Source organism: Somniosus microcephalus, chromosome 18 (genome assembly GCF_052327205.1).
Source record: "Somniosus microcephalus isolate GS21.2 chromosome 18, FLI_Smic_1.0, whole genome shotgun sequence".
NCBI lineage: Eukaryota > Metazoa > Chordata > Chondrichthyes > Squaliformes > Somniosidae > Somniosus > Somniosus microcephalus.
This window is the reverse complement of record NC_141004.1, coordinates 41,257,935-41,283,818: the sequence shown is the minus strand read 5'-3', so window position 1 is coordinate 41,283,818 and position 25,884 is coordinate 41,257,935. Positions and strand designations below refer to the sequence as shown.

The window sequence follows — 25,884 nt, the reverse complement described above, 5'->3', positions numbered from 1 at the left end:
CAGTGGCGCCATTGTAAAAACAATTACCTGAGAGCTCAAAAACAAAATGATAGGGTGAAATCGTCGCGGGATGGCGAAGCCCGATCATACATAATTGCACAATTTACGTTTGAAACTTGGATTAACTCTGGAAGAGTGAAGTATTCGGGCGATAGAAAGCATCCGTAATTTGTTTTTTTTCAAAGCATGGTCCCGGTTTAATGATAAACGCGTTGAGAAAGACTCTGCAAAATTCTGCAAGTGATGCAGCTTCCCGCACTTGTGTTTGCATTCTCGTCCTGGGCCGCGATCGTCTGGCGATCATTCGGCTGCAGCCGGGCAACCAACCCCGGGCCAGCCGCGAGCGGCTTTCTTTTCCCCTCAGCCCGCAGTAACCCGGCGCGACGTCACCGAGCCCCGCCCCCGGGGAGGAGGGGCCGCTGTGATGTCACAATAGCAGGCGGGGGTAGAGCTGCCGCCGATTGGTCGGCGCCCAAATAGCAACAAGAGCAGGTGACGCGGATTCTTGGAAAGTTCCTGGAAAGCAGCGCGTGCGCCTCTGCCTGCAAACCGCGGCCAAAAACTCAGCAGACCTTTAGAGTCGGCGAGCGAGTCTCCCCTGCTGAACAACAAAATAGAGGCGGCTTGCAAATGCTTGCATCAGTAACTCGCTGCAAAAGCAAAAAAAAAGAAAGCCATTTACCGTAGTAGCATCCCTCACTGCACGCAGAGATCGGTCCAGCCCAGCCTTTGCATTTATATCAATGATGCTTCCTCCAACAATTCGTTGTTTGTCAACCATTCTCTCAATACACCCCAAGTCCAAGTTGCTTGCATTTGTGTGTGTGTGTGTTGGGGGGTGGGGAGAGTTAAACGGGAAACAGGAGGCGTTGGAGCTTCGTAGGCGTGTCTCCGATGTTAACGCATTCGGTGATGATTGTGTAAGGGGGAACCTGAGGTTGAATTTGAGCATTAGAGTGGAGTCTCGGTCCGCTCCCAGTCCCTGTGTCGGGGCGTTCTGCCTGCTATCGCCCCCTGATCTTCTTTCGCTTTAAATTCCTCTCTTTTTGTTTTCGTTTTTAAAAAAAATCCACGACCCGTTCGCCACGACTTGGAAGGTACGCCTCGGAAATCTTACCTTCCCCTCGCTGATCATTGGCGAATGTAAATGGAATAATTGAGGGGAAAAAGTCGAACCCCAAACGGGCTGTGTGTGAAGTTCAGAGTGTGCCGCGCATCACTGGAAGCGGAGGATTCATTGGGCCAGTCGGGAATGAAGGAGTCCTTTTGTTCAAAGGGTTAACTAATTCCAAGAATCACAAACGAACAAAAGGTTTTCCATTTTCGTTTTTTTTTTACATATATATCTGTATACATACGCCCGTGTGCCTCGACTTCGTCTGTCGGGATCGAGAGAGGGTTGAATTAGGCCGAATCTATTCAATGAGTGACTGGCTGTTATTAGTGGAGTTACACGAGGTGACAGAGCCGCTTCCCAGGCTCAACACGATGTTCGCAAGCCACTGAACCGGCTGACAAAGAGAACCGCTCCGTTTTCCCAAAGGTGTGTGTGTTAATCATATAGAACCGTGGTGCATGGGGAGCATATTCGTTCGGTATTCAGTAACCCGCCCGTGGGGGGTGGGGGAAGGCGAGCAATTAGTTCATGTAAATGATTTATTAATTAACGATAACGAATGTTGGTGGCAATATTCATTTTTTTGACTGACCAGCCAGCACAGAAACTGGATCGTAATGGTTCATGTCTTTGTACAATTGCGAATCTTTATATCGGAGCGATTGATTTTTACTCGAAAGCATTTCTCGGTCTTGCCTGCATAAATTAAGGTTACTACTGTAGTAGGCGCGTCCGCTGTCGTGATCGTGCTTGGAAAATGAGCCTGAATTGCGAAAAAGGTGCTGGAGAAAATTTGAATTCGTTTAGAGCCATATATACGGGCGAAGATGTTGGGGTTCGCACCTGAAGATTTATTTTGGAGTAGCCGCATTGTAGTAGAACTTAAATGTGTGAAGAGTTTGTGCCAGTTTCACTATTAACCATCTTGCTCCTTGTCCAGATCTAGGGCGATATAGACAAGCTCTTCCTGGCCGATGCTTTGATTGAAGTGGGATCAGCGCTTATTTGAATTCATCACCTCTATGATCTGTCAGGAGAAAGCAGTAAGCCCGCTGTGCTCCAGCAACTCGCTTCAGGACCCGCTCGACCTCCGGGAAGGACGTTCTGACTTGTTCCGTATCTCCTGCGCCATGAGTCATTTGGAGCTCACAGGTACAGTCTGCGTGAACATATGGATTTTAAATAATGCCTGTATGCAGATGTGCGGGTCGGTTTGTGAATGGGGCTCTTTTAAAAAATGTACTGGAGTGAAATAGCCCCTTTGTTCCACTATAGCGGGGTGCCCACTGTTGATTTTTTTCCTTATAAAATTAAGGATTTGATTTAACACCCGGTATGTCCAAAATTTCTTTTTAAATGCTACTTATTTTATCCCAGATATATCTTGCCACAACGTTGTGGTTAATGGTACAATTGCTATCTCACACCTACGTGAGAAACCTGATCTATAGCAAAGCCGGTTAATTCTAACAATAAATATTTTTTTGGAGGATACTGAAATTTTCGGTTAAAATTCTTGTAACTTTTTGGAGTATTGTCAGCAAGTTGAATGTTTGGTATTTTGAAACTGTCAATGTAGACAGGAGTTTTAGCATCTTTCATGTATAGAAATGTGGAAGATAAGTTTTCAAATATATATTACACTAATTCATGTGCCTTTCTATTATAATAGTGAGAGAACGGGAAATATTTAGAAATGGTTCATTTTCATTTGTTCTTGTTGAAATTAACATTAACTTTGTAAATTACACAATGCTGTAATTGATTTTGAATGGGGAATATTTAGAAAGGGTTTTTCATTTGTTCTTTCTGAAATTAACATTAACTTTGTAAATTACACAATGCTACAATTGATTTTGAACTGTAAAAAAATCAGACTTCAGTCAGTAAGGAAGAGCTGTGCATGCCATTATTTAAGAATATGCAAAGATAATACATATTTTTAAACGCTCACTATTTAGTTTGGATGCATTTTTACTTGCCCCAACATTATCAAAAAGAAAACTGCAAGAGCAGGGTTGTAGTGTGAGACATGTTATAACATCATGTGAAATGGCAGAAAATAAAACAACATTTAAACTCTTTATTGAAATAAATGGTGCAGTAGAGAATTATTAAACAGGATAATACACATGTCCTGAGTGGAGACATAAAACACCAAGTGTAAAGTATTCATATAAGCAACTGTATAAACAGAACTATTGGAAGCAAAGAAAACAAAGTATTATTCTGAGTAAAATACTCTTCATAAATTTTGAGTGTTTTATTTTATTTTCCAGTAAAACCCAGCTCAACATAAATATTGTCGAACTTCCTTTAATGATGGGAAGTTATATAAAAAAAAAACTTGGCTACAAAAGCAAAACGTGATTTGCAAATGGGGAATAAAGGGAAAATGTTTACTTTTTGACAAGTTTATGTTTTAGTGCAGCTCATTCTAACACTCTGACACTGCGTCAACAACTCTATCGCACACCGTAACTCTTTCATTTCTGTGTAAATGAAAATAAACTACAATTGTATAGGTCTACTCACAGAAGTATTCTGTGATTAATTTTGGTTCTCTCTCTCTGTAGACACACAAATGTAAATCTTGACTGAATTTAAACCAATTCCTTCACACTATTAGGTTCAGTAACTCCACATAATGATGTCCATATTGATTGTTCATCCAGACAGATTCAATACCAAAAGACATGCCTGGAGTGTAAAAGGGCATTCAAATGGCAAAGAAAAATTTTGAATTGAATATGGCAAGAGAAGTGAAGGATAACAAAACATTTTTTAGTTAGAGTAAGAGAAAAAGTAAAACAAGGGATGGAGTGGAGCATGAAAGTGGGATTGGGTGAGGGCATGACAACTGATGCTGCATAGGCTGCAGAAGTGCTAAATAAGGAGGAAATTGCAGGAACTCTGGCACAAATCTTCCAGAAATCTCTGAATACTGGAGAAGTGCCTAGGGACTGGAGCAAGGCAGATGTTACTCCTATTTTTTGTTTAAAAGGGTAGCAAAAGTGACCCAGGAAACTACAGACCAGGGTAAAGTTATGCAACCTCTTATAAAAGGTAAGATCATGGAGCATATAGATAGAAATACAACATAGACAATATGGGATAATGGAGAGGAGGTCTTGTCAATCTAACTTGCTGGTTTTCTTTGTGGTGACAAATGAGCTTGATTGGGGTAAGACAGTGGATGTGGTGTACTTGGATTTCAGTAAGGCCTTTGATACAGTTCCTCTGGAAAGGCTGGTACTGAGAATAAAGTGGGAATTAGTGGGAATATTTTAAAATTGATACGTAATTGGTTGACCAATAGAACCAAAATGATGATGGTACAGGGATTGTCATCAGCCTGGGATAATATTACTAGTGTGGTCCCATGGGGGTCTTTTTGTGACATCTTTTGTTTAATATCTTCATAAATGATCTGGAGCCGGGAGTCTTAAGCACAATGGCTGTATGTGCATATGATACAAAGCTAATGAATCATTGAAACTTACAACACAGAAGGCGGTCATTCGGCCCGTCATGCCTGTGTTGGCTCTTTGAAAGAGCAGTCATGCTTAGTCCCACCCCCCGCTTTTTGTCCGTAACCCTGTAAGTTCCTCATCCTCAAGTAGAAGGAAACTTAAAGAAGTTTAAGTTACAGGAGGATTTGTATATACTTGAAAATTGGACAAACAGGTGGCAGATGAAATTCCAGGTAGAGAAATGTAAAGTGCTTGAAAAAGCGACATAAAACCCAAGAAGGGACGATTACCTAAATGGAAAGAAAATAATGTGCATGGAAAATGAAAGATAGCTGGAGGTCCTGATAGACAATAAGTTGAAGCTATTGCAACAATGCTCAGTGACAGTGAGAAAAGCAAATCAGATGTTGGGATGTATTAACAAGTCAATATTGAGCCGAAATAGTGAGGTAATCCTGCTATTTTATAAATCATTGGTGCGACTACACTTAGAATACTGGTTTACAGATTTGGTCAGCACAGTACAAAAAGGATCTTGCAGTTATTGAAAGGATACAGAAGAGAGCAGCCAGAATAATTGAGGGGATGGATGGATTGGATTATGAGCAGCGATTATGTAAATTGGGCATGTTCTTGTTGGAATAGTGAAGGTTGAGAGGTGATATGATTGCTGTTTTTTGGATTCTAAATGGATTAGATAATGTAAACATCTGACATTATTCTCTGACTATATAAGCTGTGTTTTTATGCATCTCTCCACTTCACCTGACGAAGGAGCAGCGCTCCGAAAGCTTGTGATTTCAAATAAAGCTGTTGGACTATAACCTGGTGTTGTCTGATTTCTTAGATAATGTAGACCATGATGAGCTATTTCACCTTGTCCAGAACAGTAGAACCAGAGGGCACGTTCTGTGCTTGAAGGGGGGTAAATTCAGTATGAATCTGCAGAAACATTGGGCCATAATTTGCTGTAGGTGTGAATCTCACGGCATCTGCCGGTTGTTATACTTAGCCTTGCACGTTTAGGTATCTAACTTTTTGGCATGGCAAGTTGCTGATAATGTCACAGCGAGGGAAACTGGGCAACTGGGACCTGAGTGAACAGGGCAAGCAACTGTGTATATCCTTAACCAATCAGATTGAAGGATTGTGAAATTAACAGTGCAAGGACTGAGAAGGAAGTGTAAGTTAGAGTGATCAGGTACAGAAAGAGAAATAAATGGAGGGAAAGAAAGATTGGATTAAGAGAGAGCGAGAGAGAAAAAGAGCCAGAAAGGAAAAGTTAAAAACATTTTTTAAATTTATATTTTTAAAATCTCCAACAACAATTAAAACCTGAAGTAATGATACTTGTAATAGTTAATTTTCAGTGACAGAGAGGTTTACTGGTCGTAATTAATACTTATCATGTCGTTAAAGGGTACTTAGACTGAAATGGGCATGCAAATGGCAAACATTTAATAGTAGAGGGGGGGGGAAATCAGATTTTGTCCCCTTGCTTTCAAAAAGAACCCTAGTGGTGTGTGAAATTCTTAGATGGCCCTCACTGCTTCAATTAATCAAACTCTGATATAACTTTCCAGTGCTAAAGATCCCTGGTCTGTTTGTAATGTACTTTAATTCCTGATTAAGGAGCACCTTCCCTTTTCATCAAATCCAGGCTGCTTCTAGGAAAAGCAGTCCACAGTTCACAGCAGCTCAGTTACAGCAAAGGAATGAAATAATAATGCAATTTTTTTTACAGTGGCAAGAAAGTTACTGGGAAAGTAATCAGTGATCCAGAGCCAAAAACCTGTGATGCGTATGCAAGCTCCCCCTTATACAAAGTTCCTGTTTAATGTATTTTTTTAACTGACTGAGCAACAATGCTTAGTTTGGGTGTATTCAATAAGTCTTTACTGGCTGGCTTGCCACCACCAGTAGTATCTTTTTTTTTCTGTCTGTCTTCAAGTATTTTTAACTCTTTCTCTAAATTTCTTATTCTTTGGCTGTCTCACACTTTCCTCTTTTATTTATGTTTGAGAGAGGGAAGATATGGTTGGGTTTAGCTGAGGTGAGCAGTTGAGTAGACTGGGACTTGATTGTGCAGAGGAGAGATAAAATAGTGAACCTTAAAAGCATTTTTAGAAAGAAAGCTAAAAATGTATTTTTTTAAAAACACAGAAAATTAGGATTAAAAAAAATAATGGGAAGTATGGGTACAGAGTGCAAATAAAACAAAACTGATTGTTTTGTGTGTTCCTTACTGGGATTTGATTGTTCTGTGGATAATCAGTTCATGCTAATCGTGATCAATCACCATTTCTCAAGGCATTCTACAATCTACAATAATACATTCTAGAGATTGGCTTATCTGTCTTTTTTGGAAGTGCTGGGCTTGTTTAAATATTGCTGAGAGTTGGATTACAATTGCCAAAAATAGTTATTTTATCCTGGATAATTTTGCAGTCACGTAATTGTAGCTGTGTATGTGGGACTTTCCTATCAGCCAGTCTCCCAACCCCACCCCCCACCGCCCGCCTATCCATGATATAATTAACAATCTCCATGCAAACAAAAATATTCCACCCCAAAAAAAATCAGACAAAAACATGTTTCTGTTTTGCAACTTGATTTTGAGTGACTATAAAAGCTAAGGTTCTCCATATTTTATTGGAAGTAATTTATAATAAATTGCAAGAGGCTGTTGTGAGCAACAAAGGAATATCAGTGTTCTGCATAATGCTCAAAGACAGCAGGTGTCATTTAGTATCACAATAGACCAATAAATACATAGCTCAACAGTCTTTATCGTTGATTGCAATGCACTCTTGCTTACCTGGTCCTAGACGTGCAAGATATCAAGATAAAAATGTTAACTCTGGAAAATTTTAAACACAAATTAAGCCCCTGTGATGGTTTAATTGTCAGATGCACTACTTGGCTTAGAACCGAGTGATACAGGCCAGGAAGGTTCCAGGTTTGTACGAGGGTATGAGACGGGAATTGGGTAAGATTGATTGGGTGGTGTTTCTGGGGGGATTGACAGTGGATAGGCAATGGCAAGCATTCAAAGATAGAATGGAAGAATTCCAGAACATGTTTATACCGGTTTGGCACAAAAATAAACCTAAAAAGGTGACTCAACCGTGGATAACGAGGGAAATTAGGGACAGCATAAAATCAAAAAAAAGGGCATATCAACTGGCAAAAAAAAGCACCAGACCGGAAGATTGGGGGCAGTACAAGATACAGCAAAAGAGGACAAAGGGATTAATCAGGAAGGGGAAAATAGAATACGAAAGTAAACTTGCAGCAAACATAAAGACAGACTGCAAAAGCTTTTATCGGTATATCAGGAGGAAAAGACTGGTAAAATCCCAAGTCGGTCCCTTGCAGTCCGATTCGGGAGAATATATAATGGAGAATAAGGAAATGGCAGACCAATTAAACTCATACTTTGGTTCTGTATTCACAAAGGAGGACACAAATAACCTCCCAGGAATATCGGCAAACATAGGGACTAATGAGAGGGAGGAGCTGACAGAAATTAGTATCTCTAGGGATATGGTGCTGGGTAAGTTGAGGGGACTGAAGGCCGACAAATCCCCGGGGCCTGATAAACTACATCCTAGGGTACTTAAGGAGGTGGCCCTGGAGATAGCAGATGCTCTAAGGATCATCTTCCGGAACTCCATTGACTCGGGAACAGTACCCGTGGATTGGAGGGTAGCTAATGTTACCCCAATATTTAAAAAGGGGGGTAGAGAGAAAGCAGGGAATTATAGACCAGTAAGCCTTACATCGGTTGTGGGCAGAATGCTAGAGTCCATTATTAAGGATAAAATAGCGGAGCACTTGACAAATGGGGAAAGGATCGGACAGAGTCAACATGGATTTACAAAGGGTAAATCGTGTTTGACTAATCTGCTGGAATTTTTTGAGGAAGTAACTGGTAAAATAGATGGGGGAGAGCCAGTGGATGTGGTGTACCTTGACTTCCAGAAAGCCTTCGATAAGGTTCCACACAAAAGATTATCATGCAAAATTAAGGCTCATGGGATTGGGGGCAAAGTATTAACGTGGATAGAGAACTGGCTGGCGGATAGAAAACAGAGAGTTGGAATAAACGGCTCGTTTTCGGAGTGGCAGGCAGTGACCAGCGGGGTGCCGCAAGGATCTGTCCTGGGACCCCAGCTGTTCACAATATATATAAATGATCTGGATCAGGGAATTGGATGCAATATTTCCAAATTCGCTGATGACACTAAACTAGGAGGAGGGGTGGGCTCTGATGAGGATGTCAGGAGGCTACAGTGCGATTTGGACAGGTTGGGGGAATGGGCGGATACGTGGCAGATGCACTATAATGTGGATAAATGCGAGGTTATCCACTTTGGGGGTAAAAACAGGAGGGTAGATTATTATCTAAACGGCAATAGATTGGGAGATGGGGAAGTGCAGAGGGACCTGGGTGTTCTTGTGCACCAGTCACTGAAGGAGAGCATGCAGGTGCAACAGGCGATTAAGAAGGCAAATGGTATGTTGGCCTTCATATCAAGGGGGTTCGAGTATAGGAATAGGGATACCTTACTACAGCTGTACAAGGTGCTGGTGAGACCGCATCTGGAGTATTGTGTACAGTTTTGGTCGCCCCATCTGCGGAAGGATGTTCTTGCCATGGAAAGAGTGCAACGGCGATTCACCAGGCTGATACCTGGAATGGCGGGAATGACCTACGAAGAGAGATTAAATCGTTTGGGCTTGTACTCACTGGAGTTTAGAAGATTGAGAGGGGATCTCATCGAAACATATAAAATTATGGCAGGCCTGGACAGGCTGAATTCAGAGAGAATGTTTCCAATGGCCGGGGAGCACAGAACCAGGGGCCACAGTCTAAAAATAGCGGGCAAATCATTTAAAACAGAGATGAGGAAGAATTTCTTCACTCAAAGAGTGGTGAGCCTGTGGAATTCCCTGCCACAGAGGGCTGCGAAGGCTAATTCAATAAATATTTTCAAGAGAGAATTGGATATATTTCTGAAGGCTAAGGGGATTAAGGGTTACGGAGAAAAGGCGGGGACGGGGTACTGAACTGGTAAGATCAGCTATGATCTCAGACGAAGATCAGCCATGATCTCATTGAATGGCGGAGCAGGCTCGAAGGGCCGAATGGCCTACTCCTGTTCCTATCTCTATGTTTCTATGTTTCTATGTTTCCGCTGGGGTAGCAGTTAAGCTGCTGACATGAATCGGTCATTCATGAAAGAAAGACTTATGAAATAATACTGAGCGGCCTACGGGTGGTGCTGTCCAGGGAGAGTATAAATACTCGGGCACAGGCCCAGCTTGCGCAGGACATTCTTAACAGGAACTAGTGAAGGACACAACTAGACCTCCATGTTGTAAAACAGTTAATTAAAGCTTTGGTTAACGCTTAGACCAAGTGCCTAGTAGTTTCCTTACATCAGGTGCTACATTTGGTCTCGATGCCATTTGGTTAGGGAGGAGAAAATCAGCCAGTGTTCCCTGTCCCAACCAGTGTTCAGTTACTCCTGATAGAAAGTGCACTCCAACACCCTCTATAGCTGAATAGCCTTTGAAGTCTTGCAGTTGAGGCTGTAAAGTATGTAAAGAATGGCCATGTGGGTGAGGTACCAGAGGGTGGCCAATCTCTCTGCAACTGTTTCACAGACTGAATCAATCTTTGGGCGAAGAGGAAAAAATGGGACGGCAAGGGAGAAACGATACAAAGCATAAAATTTAATTTGATGCTTAAAATATATGAAGCCAGTAATACAACAGAAATTACATCACATCCTGAAACTGTCTATTTTTCTAGTACACAATAAATCCAGTTACACACCAGAAAGAGCCTATTGTGATATCCCTGATTCTTTATATTATAAAAAAAACTCAATTATATAACTGGAGACATACTAAATAGTAATTAAATAACTGAGATCATTCTATGTCACTATATTTGGTGTAAAATGTACTGTAATTTGTCTCTTCGTTGTCTCTTGTTATTTTGGTGTGATTTACGTTGCCTTTCAAAGACAGTTCATTTTAATATTTGAAACTGGTTTGGGCAATCTTAGCCTTGCTCCTTGTGGATATGGGTCATTGTACAAATGCTACCTCTAATTAGGCATTGAATTGGTCACTGGGATGTCTAGCGTGGCGAATGTGAATGTTTACACCAATTGGTCTTACGAAGTTGGAGTTGAAGTGTTTTGGGGGCAAAAAAGCACATGCTTTACCATATCTGGTTATACCTGAGCCAGAAGTGCCTGCTCCTGTCAATGGAGACGGGCCATTCAGTGCTTGGCAAGGCCATAGCTGCTCTGGGCATTGGACTGGAAGGTGAAGCTGGACTTGCTTTCGAATGCTGTCCATTTAAAAGTGTCCGTCACCTAAAGTGCATCTAGTCAATAAAAGTGCAATTGCTCTCGTTACATGTGTTGCCCAGCCTATCTTTAAAAAAGAACAAATATGAAATAGAAATAACTGTCTCTGAGGTTGCACAATTTCCTGTCTTCTGAATAGATTGCATAGAGATTACTTTATAGTTTACAATAAAGATACTTTTGCAGGACTTCAATCAATGGATGGTTTTGTTTTATTTTATTTATATAAATAGCTGTGGAGAGCTTCATGCAGCTGCAGTAATGTGTGAATGGGGTTGTTGTTCAGCTAAACATAGAAGTTTTAGCATGATGCAGTTCCTGTTGTGTTGTAATTGTCCTGTGTTTTTAACTTTGCATAGCTTTTCTGAGTGTGGGTTGTGGAGATACTGGGCTCTTCTGTGATGAGTTGGGTTTCTGGGTAATATCTCCTGTGAAGGTAGAGCTGTTGTTTTTAACATTAATGCAAATACTCTTGATGTTCCCAGCCACCTTAATGATATAACTGGATATATTCTCAAAGGCTTGCAGGATTGCCATCCTTCCTCTCGGAAGTATTTTCCTAACGGCCGACCTCCTCGTCCCCTTCCCCTCCCCCCTCCCCACTTCCACCCACAAATTGGCAGATAGCCTAAGTATAAACAGTTACACTCTGTTCAGTCTCTTTTCCTTTCCAAATGCAGGCCAATGCTTCAGGTTGGTGATTTATATATGGTTTTCTGTCTAGGAACTTAATTATGATTATGTACCTGGTTCTTTTTATTTTGGGAGTCTGTCCCTATAAGTTTCGGAAACACAGATTTATATTTTTGTAACAAGATACAAGAGGTCATCCGTAATCATGTTTTAATAAGAACACAAAGTTCACAGTTTTTGCTCCCTTCTAAAAGCATGCTATTGAAACGATGACTGAATCTAACTTTATAAAGAATAAAGTATATGGATGTTTCAGTTACTTGCCTGAGTGCTATTTATACACCTGTGGAAACAATAGTTATGGGTGTTATTTTTTATGTTTGAAGTTCTTTGTACTATTTCAGTAAATTGCAGTGCAGCATCTGTTTTCACATAAAGCTTTCCAGGAATTTTCCAGCACTAAATCAATGGAAATCTAATGAAAGCCGGGAAAGAAAACCTGTTAAATTAATTTTAATTTTAATTGGTAGCCTCTTCGCGCACTCTTCACTTATATTGTTGCCTACTAAACATGTCTGTAGCCCAAGCCATGCATGACTGCTTTTCTTGGCTGTTGTACTTCTAAAAGCAGTAATAGTCTGCGTCAGCCCATTTTCAGCCATTTTTACCAGATGATTACTGAGACAGATGTTGGCTGTTGCAGTAAGATTCTCCACACCGAGGAAAAATATAGCCACAAACTTTTAACATGGAGTAAATCAATTCATATTTTAGCAGTCTGGGCTTACCACGCCACTATGAATTTTTAATTCCTCATGTAGATTTAATTTTTTATCACATAATAGAAACACTTTTTCTTTTTATTATGTAAGTTCTACATGGTGAACAATACTTAATTGCAAATATTTAATCTGATTATAATCAATTTGATCCTCTTTCTATTCATAAATCATCTTTTCCAGATGTGGTTGTTCTCAGACTGGCAGGTGCTGGTTAGTGGGATGCCCAAAAGGTTCGCATTGCGACCATTTTAGTGTTTTATATATAGTATAAAAATTTGAACTGCCAGGGAGAATGCAGGAGATTACAGGAGAACTTAAGGTCAAGACAATGAGCAGTAGGTAGAAGATAAAGTTTAATACAGAACAAATGTAATGCATGTGATTCCGGCACAGGCTCGACAGGCCGAATGGCCTCCTGTGTTGTAACCATTCTACGATTCTATGATTTTGAGAATATGAATAAAGAATGCAAGTGCACCTTAAATGGTAAGTTTTCAGTGCACTAGAGGAGCAGCAGAATCTAGATGTACAGATACATAAATCTTTAATAGTGGGGCAGATAGGTTAAAGAAAAAGTCTGAAGAAGGCAAATGGGATTTGGGGGTTTATATCAAGAGGGATTAAAAAAAGAGCAAAGAATGATGACTCTGCAAAGCCATAGGCCAGATCTGGAATGCTGTGTGCAGTTTGGGGCTCCTCACTATAGGAAAGATGCAATATCCCTGGAGAAAGCGAAAAGCATGTTTACCAGAATGATCCGGGATAAGGGGTCTGAAAAGGTTAGAGCTGAATTTTCTCGAACTGGAGGATTGGGAGGGGGTGGTTGATGGAGGTGTTTAAAATGATATCAGAAATCGACAAGGTAAATACAGATAGGCCATCTCCATTGTTAGATAAATTGAAGACAAGAAACATGACCTCAAGGTAAGTACTAGATACAGAAATGGGAGATTAGAAGAAACTTTCTTATGCAAAGACTTATTGAAATGTATAATGCTTTGCTGTAGATGACAATTGATGCTAAATCAATTACAGCATTCAGAAAGGTACTGAATAATTTAAAGAATATAAAGGGTATGAGGAGAAAACAGGAAAATGTGACTGTATAAATTCAGTTTCTGAGAGGAGCTTGACCTACATCTTTATGATTTTTAGAATAGTTTTTTGTGCTTGTTCCTTATACTGCATTTGGTATTGATAAAAATGTAATTAGAAGAGAAAATTAAATGTTGCTAAATGAACAAATGATTCCTGCTTTGCTTAGTTCTCCAGCTTCAGATGCAATGTAATAAAATAAAAGATGTGACTTATTCTATCCCCTCATTGTTCTTTCTCTATTCAGGCTGGTATTGGGGAGCACTCACATCAATTGAAGCACGACAAATTCTGAATCAAACCACTGAAGGCACATTTCTCGTCCGGGACAGCTCTAACCCAGAATATCTTCTAACTCTTTCAGTCAAAACAAGCTCAGGACCTGCACACCTTCGCATTGAGTACAATGAGGGAAAGTTTGGCTTCGATTCAGTGGTTTTGGCAAAACCAAAGCTCAAGAATTTTGAAGACGTGGTTGATCTTGTCCAGCATTATGTCTTGTTATCTAAAAGTGCCCAAACTGCACATGACCAGTCAATTACACCCGTGACGAAAGACACAGTCATTCACCTGAAACTGACCAAACCTCTGTACATTGCAACACCTTCATTGCAACATCTATGTAGGATTATAATCAATAAAAATACCAAGACAATCCAAGAACTTCCGTTACCCACTAGATTAAAGGAATATTTATTAGAATACCCTTTCCGTTTGTAAGTCAGTCAACAGATAACCATCCCTAAAATGTGTGGGAGAGTAAATGACTATAATAAGTGGTGGAGGGACTTGTTATACTGAGGAAATGTTCAACTGTTTCATGTTCAGAACTGAGGCAGAATGGTGCTCTATTAGGATGCACCCTGTAGATCATGAATTCAAACTATCCACCATTTTTATATTTGGATTAATTTAATGTACAAACAAATTTTACAGTTTCTTAGTAAAAGCTATTGGTTTAGTTTTCACAACGTTTTAATGGTAACTTTTTATTTTTGTTTTACATTTCTTTTCACAGTTGTGGCTTGTCATGGTACATTATACATTACATACACCTTGCATTCTTGATGTGCATTATGTGGGGAATAGTTTGGCATCTGGTATTTCTTGTGTTTCTCACTTGAGAGGATGAGAGGAGTTAGAAGATGAAAGCCTGTCATGCCAGGAAAGTGCAGGAGAGACCGAGTTTAAGAGGTAAATATTGGTGTGCCCAAACTTTCAGCCCTACTGCCAAAACGTGCTACTGGAAATAAAAGGAATTGCTTAGCTTGCAATTAAGACTGATTTAGAACACTGTCTCCTGGTGCTTCCCATAGTGACTCCCATAAACCCCAATATGGGCAAACTCTTTGGCTTTCTCCTTGCCACAGGTTGGTAGTGTGATTCACTGTTGTGCAGCAAACTGGACCTCTCCCTGTGAAATTGCAGAAAATGGCCCACTTTGGGGTGGGTGCGGTTGGCGAATCAGCATTTGGTCTCACTTCCTGTCATATTGTGAACTGTAGATACCTTGTACCAGCAGCACTCCCCACATAAGTATAAACATTAGACAAAAGGTTACATGGCGAGCCAGACAGCTAAAAGAGAGCTACACAACGGGCCAAGCAATCTATACAGAGATCATTCTTAATGTTTTAGAATATGATGTGTAACGTGTTTTGAAAATTAAGGAAGACCTTTAAGCAAAGAACCAAAAGAATTAAGCACAAAAACTTTTTCTGTAAACAAATCTCTCTCGATAATACTAAAACATTGCATTGCATCATTGGAATGGTGTCAGTAATGTATTGGTATCTGTATATCAGGAAAGCAGCTGCCTAATTGGCTTGCTGAGACCTACGAGTCCATGGAACAAGAAAAGGTCACTCAGCCTGTAAAGCTTGTTCTGTCTTTGTGTGCTATAAATAGCCATGATGTACTTCTAGAACTGTAGTCCCATCCATCACTGACTTGTTCAAAACTTAATCTTCCATTCTGCAACAAAAATCTGTTATACCTACCTCTGATGGATTTTGCAGAGGGATATTTACTACGCTGGGCATCAGCTTATCCTAGATACTGATTCAATGCAAGAGATTATCTTTAAACACTGACTTAGCAAGCTGTGGGTTCACTTTGAAAGAATGTCCTCTTTACCTGCATTCTTGATTCTGTTTAGACTTCTAATTTTATCTACTGCATACATTGTTTGGCCCAGTTACACCGCACATTTTTATATCAATTTGATATGAAAATTGCTTGTATACTGCCATATTCCGCCTAGATTCAGTTTAATGGAAGTGGTGTGAGATTATTTAACTGGCAGTTATTTCTAACACTACTTTGGCTTCATACTCACTGCAGTATGACTGTGACTCATACAAAGGCAACATTTTAAAACGTTCACCTTTAGTGTTGTCAAAGAGGCAAATGTCATGTTATGAGTACTAACATTTTGATGTTGGTAAGTGAGGCAGTTTGCATACGTAGAGCTTCACTTTGCCTGACCAGAGAGTGATGTGTAGCTAGGAGTATGACTACGGCCGCGATTTTGTAAATGGATGCGGCTTGGGAGCAGGTCAGCTGGTTTCCAAGTTCCAGTCACGCCCCCCAACTGCATCCGGCCCAAGGACGTGATTTTACGTCGATTGACCTTGTTAAGCCTGCCCTGCAAGCTTGCCGACCAAGTGAGAGAAAGACGGTCAGATGATGTCATTTGATGACGCGTCATCTGCTGGTTTTCTTAAAGGGACCATGCATAATTTTTTTTTGATAGCTCATTTCTCCGTGTTTGACAGCATTGAGGTGCTGCAAACACTGACAATCACTGTACAAAGGTGAGCTCTTGAACCCAGGCTCTCCAGTGACTCGCTCCTTAGGCTAGAACAGATGGCAGCTGCAGGTGAGGTTACAAAAGCAATCTGTCACTGATGAGAGAGGTTCTCCCAATGAGTTGGGACTAGACATCCAATTCAAAACTTGTTACCTACAGAAAAGTCTAAATGCATTAAAAATGAATTTTCCAACATTTTCTTACCTCTGAAACTCACCAGTGCACCATTGTATCCTTCACACCACTTCTGCAGCTGTCATCAATGCAGAAACATTACAGCAGACTCACAACACGCCACACTTACCTGGCGTGGTGTCCAGACGTCGGGAACCCTGAGGCAGAAGCGGCAAAATGGAAAAAGAGCCTGTTAACAACTATCAAGTACCTGTTAACAGGCAGTTAAATGGCTATAATCCTCTTCTCGCCGCTAGGTGTCAGGTCCATGCACAAATCGTTTCCTACCTGCTGTCAATCTTTGCGATTTTGACAGTGGTCTTGCCTCCAAACCCACACTCTGAGCACCGGCAAAATTCTGGCCTACACCTCTCTTAGCAAAAAAAAACACAGCAAAGCTGTAATCACAATAACGTAGAATCACAGAATCATACAGCACAGAAGGAGGCTCTTTCACCATAGCTCTGCAATTGTTTCCTTTTACAATTCCATTTTGAAAGTTACTATTGAATCTGCTTCCACCACCCGTTCAGGCAGTGCATTCCAGATCAGAACAACTCGCTGCATAAAAAAAATTCTCCTCATCTCCATTATATTACAGCACTGTTTAATAAAAAAAATCCACAAATCATATATTTAATTTTCCCTCCTGACACCTCAATTTATAACAACTACATGGGCCTGGACTTTCCGTTAAGTTGCGTTGGTTTTTTTCAGTGTAATTCACCCAAAATCGGCAAAACTAGCGCAAACGATCGAAGAATTTCAAGCGCAAATTACATCCAGCACAAATCGAGTCTCCACGACCTTTTGCGCTAGTTTAAAAAATGTCGCGCTGGAATCTGGCCCCGCCCACAAAACTGGCCACACCTCCAGATTGAAATAATCACCATTGCGAGTTTCCGCTAATTGCGCTCGTTTGCGGGCCTTCGAGGAGGCTCTTAAAATTAAGCTTTTTTTTTTAGCCGCAGGGTCACTAATTAAAGCTTTTAAATATTGTTTTAATTTACTAAGAAACTGACTACTGTGCCCCAATGCAACTAGTAAATGGTTCTGTATAGTTTTTTAAAGTCGTTTTCAGTCATTTAAAAATGGGTTACTCACAGGTGGTTGTTAAAAATGCTTATTTTTTGTGATAAACCCATTTTCAGCTTTATTAATAAAACTGAACCAGGTTACCACTCTTAAATACATCAAGGAATACTTTTTAATGCAAAAAAAAAAAATTGTTCCAAAAGGCTGCCCACTTGTGCTAGTTCATGGCAGATTTTACATTTGGCGATATGCAAGTGAGTTTGAGCGGAAACTTGAGCAAGAAAATAACTTGAAAACTAGTGCTATTTTGAGCGCAATTTGTGCCCAGAAAGCCGATTGTGGCCAAACCTAACACATTTCAGAAAATCAGAGCAGTTTTAATATTATCTTAACTATCTTAAAAGTTAAACAAGTGCTTTGTGGTAGGACATATTTAGTATTTAAGCATTTTTAAACAGGAAATTTGAAGAAAAATAATTGTCCATTTGGCAACTGAAATGTAATAACATTTTCAATTGCCTTAAATCATTTCTTTCATGAATCCCCTTTCACAATGCTGAACTAGTTCCAATAGTGTTTGACTAGGTTTTAAACACTCAAGCCAAATATCTGAATTTTACTGAAGAAATCAACCCAGGGCCCATTTCTAGGACCATTTCAAGCTATTTTAAGGTACTCAGCAAAATGATATTCAATTGCATCCTAAAACAAGCGCACTCCTTTTTGGAAAGATAAAGGTGTGTGTTTTAAAATATTGAAAACAATATCTGGCTATTTGAAATTATAACTAATCCCTTGTGTGCCACTAATGGTCTAATTGCAGAATGTAAAATGAGAAGGGCGTGCTTTTATAGTGGATTTTGGCACTGAATCAAGAATGTAAAGGCCATAGTTCATACAGTACTATAATTGATCGGGTGGAGAAAATTATTAGACAGCACATTTGATGACGTTGACTCATAGTTGCTACATGTTGGAAGTTCTCCATTATGTCTCTCCCTTATACATGGCTATATTATATTATGTTATAATTCCTGGTGTTCAAAGCTAACTCTGATCTGATATTAACTTGGAAGGTCTGAAATTTAAATTTCTGCATTCTTGGTGTTGCTGTGATAGAGGTTTTCTGAAGTATAATTCCAATATTTACTCAAAAACATTCCAACAGTTCCAATGAAATTGTTGCCAGACACCTGAGGCCTTTTAATTTTCTTTCCCAACATGACCCACGGCTATTATAGTTTTATTTTTCTGAGCAGTACGTACTGTTCGTGAGCTACTTGGCCTTTTACCCTCCATGTGAATGCATTACATTACATTGATTTTTATGTCCAGAGCAAAGGGCCAAAATAAGCAATACTAATTACGTGCTATTAGAAAGGTAGTATTGGTTGTGAATCTTGTTTTATTCCCCATAGACCAGAAACCTAGTTATTATCGACTTTTCAACTATTAGAATTTCCTTATTTATTTTTTTCCAGAGAGGTATGCACTTGTCTTCAATTGCAGACTTTTGGAAATAATAAAAAGCTGTATGTTTATCCTGAGGTTCAACACAGTTCTTGGCCAACTAAAATCCTTTGTTTAACCATTAAGTGTATTGTAAGTAATAATTCTTAAACATTAGCAGCTGCTCTGTATTTTCTGTGAATAATGTGTTCAGAAAATGAGGCAAGTTTTAAAACGAGCAAGCCTTTCTTGCAGACTGAGAACAGGGAGCTACAAAACTTCACAAGCAAAAGTCTTTGATATTCTAGATAATGAAGGTCAAACTAGCTAAGCAAAGGTTCTTTTAGAAACTTTTCTCCAGACATGACTGACACTATGTTTACTAGCCATTGCTGCATATGTTGAATATGTTCAAAACCTATATGCACTTTGAACGTAGTTTGCCCCTTTTCCTCCAATAAATACTTCTCACTATGACTCTTAATATTTGACAAGTTCAAAGTGTTTTTTTTAAAGTGACAGATAAATTAGTGGACCAGAGGATCGGCAATATCGGAATATGGATTTATTTTGTAACATGATACCCAATTTTCCTTAGAAAATCACCTCTTTTTGACAGTTACAAAGACAGTGTTGTGATCTTTCTAACATTGTCCTCTCCAAATTGTAGGGGGAAATCTCCAATCTGAATTACCATGAAACTTTGCGTATACTAATCCTGCTGTTCATCTATAGTGGACCCAGATTATATTTCTGAAAGTGGGTTGTAGGCTAAATAGAACTTTGTTAGACATAAGGCAGATCAGGGCCTCCACCACTTTGTGGAATTTAAATGCGTGGCTAAGTACACTGGGAGCAGTGAGCATTCAATGCAGCAACAGGTCCCACCCAGATTAGATCATTGTGTATGTTGGAAATTGTGCTGTGGTTTCAATGGAAACTAATGTTTTTGAACATGGAGCAAAACAAAATTGATAACAATATTCTCTCGGCAGACAATAATCAAAAAATGTGAGAAAATAGAATTTGAGATATATTTGGCTTTGAAAATGTGAAACTCAATATTTTTAAGTTAATTAATGCAGATATGATTTCTAAAATAATTCATAATTTATTTGCTAAAATTACTTTTTTACATTTAAATAGACAGATGTTGAACAAGACTGTCTGAATTTATCATGGATTTCATGGTGCTAGGGATCATCTTGGGGAAGTGGCAAAATTGAGCACTAAAACGTGACAAGTGATATGTAAAAAATGAAATGCTGCTGTCCGTGGTCCTTGTGCAACTTAAAAACACGGAGAGTGACTTCTGCTAGAAACTTGAACATCATTAGGTTCCTGAGAAATCTGATTCAAAACTACCCAGAACATAATTTCACACAATGTTATAAAATCAATCAGTGCTGTCGAAAAAGTAGAAACCTATAATAACTTACTTGTTGAAGATAATATCCATTAAAAGAAGTCGGTGATAACTCGGAGTTTGTGGCAGTGCAGACTGCGAAGACCGATTAATGCTGACCAAGAGATAGATGCTTCCCCATAAGAAAGGAGTAAAACAATGAGGAGCCAAGTCATTTAGGGCCCAGGACTCACTTGTGTACCGTGGGATCATGACTACCAGTTATGATGTTATGTGCTGGCGTGGCATGCCCGTACACAATCTGATCAAATACCTGAGTGAAAAAACTCAATGGATATTAAGTGAGCAAAGAGGGTTGGGGGAAGGAGTTGTGGTGCCTTGTTATAGGAAGTATTTAACATACATATGTCACCCCTGTAGATTTAGTGTCACAAAATATCTTACCTAATAGTTGGGGATCATGCATATTGACTATAGTACCAAATGTTTCCATTTTTCTCAGTCCCATCAGTAACATTTACAGTTGAAATCTTTGACTTTGAAAATCTGAAGGCTGTGAAATGTGCCCAGTAAGCACATCCTATTCAGGCCTCATTATTTTCTGAGTGGTCCTGCTTGTTTTCCGTTTGTGTCTGAACTGTTACTGCAGGGAGCAAGTGACATATAATAGTAACATATTCCAGCTTGGATAGGGAAAATGGAGGTGGACAAGTTGGTATTACTCAATGCACCTTCATAGAAACATAGAAGATAGGAGCAGGAGTAGGCCATTCGGCCCTTCGAGCCTGCTCCGCCATTCAATGAGATCATGGCTGATCATCCAAATTCAGTACCCTGTCCCTGCCTTCTCCCCATATCCCTTGATCCCTTTAGCCTTAAGAAATATATCCAACTCTTTCTTGAATATATTTAATGAACTGGCCTCCACCGCCCTCTGTGGCAGAGAATTCCACAGGTTCACCACTCTCTGGGTGAAGAAATTCCTCCTCATTTCAGTCCTAAATGGCTTACCCCTTATTCTTAGACTATGACCCCTGGTTCTGGACTCCCCGGCCATCAGAAACATCCTTCCTGCATCTAGTCTGTCCAGGCCTGACAGAATTTTATAGGTTTCGATGAGATCCCCTCTCAATCTTCTAAACTCCAGTGAGTATAAGCCCAATCGACACAATCTCTCCTCATACGTCATTCCTGCCATCCCAGGTATCAGCCTGGTGAATCTTCGCTGCACTCCTTCCATGACAAGAACGTCCTTCCTCAGGTAGTACAAATCATAGAAGTCCGAGGCTCTAACTAACGGCTTTCTAATTGGAGGATGATGCTTAGGAAGAAAAGCAAGGTGTATAGAATAGGAACCAAAAGCAATAATTTCAGTATTGCTGAGTTGATAGCCAGCTTTTCAGTTAACTTATAGGACAAGTAACAACATTAAGATTTATTCTGTAATTATGAATAAGATAGACTGTTAAGGGGAAATGAGCTGCATTGGGAAGGACTTTACCACTCCCCTTATATTTTCAACCTATGCCTGTACTTTATATTAAAAAAAAAAATCACCTAAAATGTTAGGAACATTTTTTAATTATGTCGGTGCTGTACCTCTGAGGGGGCTTGCCATTTCAGGACAGGTGACGGCCCTGAGATGTGCTCACTTTCAACCATGGGTTCAGTCAGTGATTGCCCACCTACCACTGACTGGCACTGGCATCCTTTTCCAGCATTCTGTTTGGGAGCTGCCAATTATTCTATAGTTAAGATACCAGCTGAAACTCCTCAGGGATACCACTTTGAAACGAATTTCTCCTAACAGCTAAGACATTTTTTAAAAATCCAATACAAATGTGGGTGTCTTAACTAGAGGGAATATAGCGCATTGAAACTGTTCCCTATTTTTGTTTTCTTTTTATGATCGTTATCTTGCACCTCTGAATCTGTTCCACCCAAACAGCTGATGCTACTGTTGACTGATATGCAGCCACATTACTGCAATAACCCACTGGCAATTGTGGTTCCTGTGTCTGGATGTTTTTATCATGTGATAGTTTAAATAACCTACAGTCACCAAGTGTGAGGTTACTTTGGACAACCTAGGAAAAAGCAAAGATTTCGGCCTCGAAATTCAGTGCCCTTAGTGCCGATTTTGCGGCGCTAGAGGGCGTAGCGCTGCAATTGGCGCCGGTTTCTAAATTGCCTGGGGCCCTTCCGCGGCGGTAGACCGGTAGCGCTGCGCCGGCACCGATGACGTCATCGGTGTGCGCAGCGTCCCGGTTGCCGTGGTAACCCGGCCCCAAGCCGAAATTCAGTTGCGCCCGCCTCGCCCGTGGCAGGCGCAACTAAGACTCTGGCAACAGAGTCTTCCCCCAGTGTGCGCCGGCGCATAAAGGTGGAGCGGCGGCCGGCCGCGTTCCCGGCGGCCGCCTGCCCGCACCTCCCTTCCCGGACTCCTGCATTCCCCCCCCGCGGCCCTGATCAGTGTCTCATGCGAGCCCAGCACTTCCCCGAGATGCCGGGCTCAGATGTCGGGTCAATCCACCGGACAGTTGTCGGCTGCAGGCAGCTCCTCCTTAACAGGAGGAGGAGGCCTGCAGTTCCCCCGCCTGCCGCACCGCATCGGGTGCCGCAGCGGGGGATTAGCGCCGGGAAACCCAAGTTCACGCCCGTTTTGAGGCGCTAAAGGAGGGTTTTAGCGCCCGCCGCCGTCTGGGCCCGGCGCACCCGAATTTTCGTCGGGCGCTGCCGCATTACCGCTGGCGCAAACTTTCTGGCGCTACAGCCCTGGCAAGACCAGAACCCAATTTCTAGGCCTTCCTCTCTTATTCTATTTGGTGATATCACAATGGCTGCAGATAGAAGCTGCTGTGACGAAGACTCTTGAATTTGGTCTTGATTTTTAAGGGCACAGAAAGACTATGACAAATGATATGAGATACTAATAGTCAAATCACACATTTCCCAAAGCCTAGTGCATGTCAAAAACTTGTCCAAAAATTGATTTTGTTCCACTATTCTGCACTAATGATGAAAAGTGTAAATTCTTAAAAATGACTCATGTTAAACTTTGTGGGTTTTTTTCCTACTCAGTTTTTCACTGAACCACCTGATCCCACCTAAAATAAAAAGTATTCAGAAGCATTGCATTTGAGAGAAGCATGCCCTGTGGCACTACATGTCCAAATCTGACCGTGATCAGCTAGGCAGAACGTATTCTACCAGTTATTATTCCTGAGTGCATTAGTGAGAGGAAACTGCTTAAGAAATGTTCTGTGTAATAACTGACCCATTTTGATATTTCCATGGGTGGCAGTTTCTGTATGCATGTGATTTTTCCACTCTTTGAATGGGAATGATTCTCAAATGGGAAAAAGATCTCCATACTATTTGATTGTTTGATATACTCCGTGTGCAGGGACTTTGAATCCACCTGTGTGCTATGTAAGAGAAGTCCCTTGCATTTTGCACGTTCTTTGTCAGAATGCACACGACTGTGATCTGTGAGACTGTAATTTTCCACCTTTGATGTCATACATCTGTCAGTTACAAACTGTGTGTTGAGCTTGCAGTCAGTGAGCTCATTACACCAGAAGCTGCTTTTTATATTTAGAAAATGTAAAAAATAAGATGAAGAGTGGCATGTTTTTGTTATAAAACCTTCCGTATACACAAAAGTAACAGTCTAGGACTTAATGACTGAGATGCCTATAGTTCCTCATTTTAGTTTCAATTGTGTATTTATGTGAAATACTCTGTGTAATTACTTAGATTGATGAACACTATTTTGTTATTCCTGAATATTGTAAAAATGAACTGGTACAAATATCATCAAATTAACAATGAGCTGAATAATGCAATTGTTCACAGTGCACCTTGCTTCCATGTTACAGACTTCCAGTAATGTGAACTGTGGAATTTTCTGAGTTGAATTTGTCCCATACAAATCTTTTGACTGATGGCCTCCAGTTATCGGAGGTTTTGTTCATCTGAACGGATCTGCTCTCTCATGAGGAGTTTGGACACTTCAATGCATCGTACTAACACAGTGCGATGATTTAAGCAGCTGATTTATCAACTGCTGGGAAGTGGCCAAGTTATGAAAATGGTGCATATACAGAAAACAATCTTTTGTGTTAATATAAAATCAACCTGTTGGTGCTAAAATCTTCGTTGGTTATTAAGGCACAGCTCTTTCCTGGCACTGCCAGCCTTGCTCTTATTCAGCTTATAGCTATGTAGTTGTTGGTCATTAAAAATATAATGATGGCTATTCAATCATTAATAATATTCTTCTGACAAGATAATATATCTGAACTCTACATTTGAAAATATTTTGAATGGTATCTTTAAAATTCACCACAGAACTCTGTGGTTTAAATGGCTTGTTATGGGAATGGCTGCAGATACATTTAAAGAGGCACTGTCAGCATACAAGTGTTTGGCAAACTATTGTTCTAAAGGGAATGAATAGTGTGTCATTATTGTTACATTGATATCTGACATTAGTGACCTAGTAATGCATCTCAACATAATTTATATCATTGTGTCGCATATTTTTAAAAATAAACAATTGATAAGGGCTTACCAAATACTTTATTGTGAATATGATGCCCCTTTAAATTCCAAGCAGCTCAGAATGTACATCTTCAACTCTCACATTTTATTCCTACTTTCAGGTCAGTATTAGTATAGCCATTCCTATGAAATATAAGTCTGGGTAAAGTGTCTGTACGCACGTGTTTTCACTGGGCTGCCACTTTATTAGCAGCATGCCTGATAAAAGCACAAGTTAAAATATAAAGGATTCTGTTTACAACAAGATATATAAGAATATATGTAGCTCTTTATTTTCTATATTTTTATATTATTCCTGAAATATGGATTCCGTTGATAAATTTGAAATTATTTCTCAGTGACCGGCAGAGTATTTGATATCTCTGACTTTTATTTTATATCAAATCTTAGTTGTATCAGGAATTGGTAAAGCCACATGTTGATTGAAGCTGTTGATTAACTGAGGGGAGTCAGCTGGTCTGGCCAAACAGATCTTATCGGACTGTAGGGAAAGCTGAACTTTTTATTTCTGTACCACAAAGTGTGTGTATTGGGGAAAGACCATCTCCAGTTAATGATCCATTTATGTATTGTCAGTATGGAAGTAATAAGGAAGTAAAATGTTGGACATATTCTGGGTTCAGGCCTTTGGCTGACACATTCGTGTTACTGGGGAAGTGTAATGAAAAAAAGTCAAAAAAAGCTCTAAACCAATGAGCAAGTACGGCAGGCAGCACTTTATAAATCTCCATGGAGAAGATGTAATCATAAAAAACAACTTTCACAGTGCTCTGTTGAATTTTACATCTTTTTGAATGTTATCATACTTCAGTCCAGTATTAACATCAGGATTTATCACCAAACACTGGACAGTTTTAACCTCTTGCTTTTCAGATGGAGAGAAAACACATAAATATGTACTAAAAGTGTATGGAAAAACACAATTATTGTGCTAATGTTAATTGATCTTATTTGTAATTCTGTATTAAAAGAAGCCTCTCCCTTGTCAATTGA

The 25,884-nt window shown here is 40.0% G+C and overlaps 1 protein-coding gene across 1 annotated transcript; it reads left to right on the top strand.

Annotated features, from left to right (window-relative positions):
- The first annotated feature begins 488 nt into the window (after nucleotides 1-488).
- On the top strand, nucleotides 489-25,884 carry LOC147105237 (suppressor of cytokine signaling 2-like). Its single transcript, XM_086011392.1, has 3 exons — nucleotides 489-1,543; nucleotides 2,058-2,269; nucleotides 13,737-25,884. The coding sequence occupies exons 2-3, from the start codon at nucleotides 2,140-2,142 to the stop codon at nucleotides 14,207-14,209; spliced, it is 603 nt and encodes a 200-aa protein (XP_085867518.1). The 5' UTR covers nucleotides 489-1,543; nucleotides 2,058-2,139; the 3' UTR covers nucleotides 14,210-25,884.

What these genes read in the sequence shown, in the direction of transcription:
- LOC147105237 (XM_086011392.1), top strand. Translation starts at nt 2,140, where the DNA reads ATGATCTGTCAGGAGAAAGCAGTAAGCCCGCTGTGCTCCAGCAACTCG. An exon ending in GAGTCATTTGGAGCTCACAG is followed by an intron (nt 2,270 to 13,736) that starts GTACAGTCTGCG and finishes TTCTCTATTCAG; the next exon opens with GCTGGTATTGGGGAGCACTC.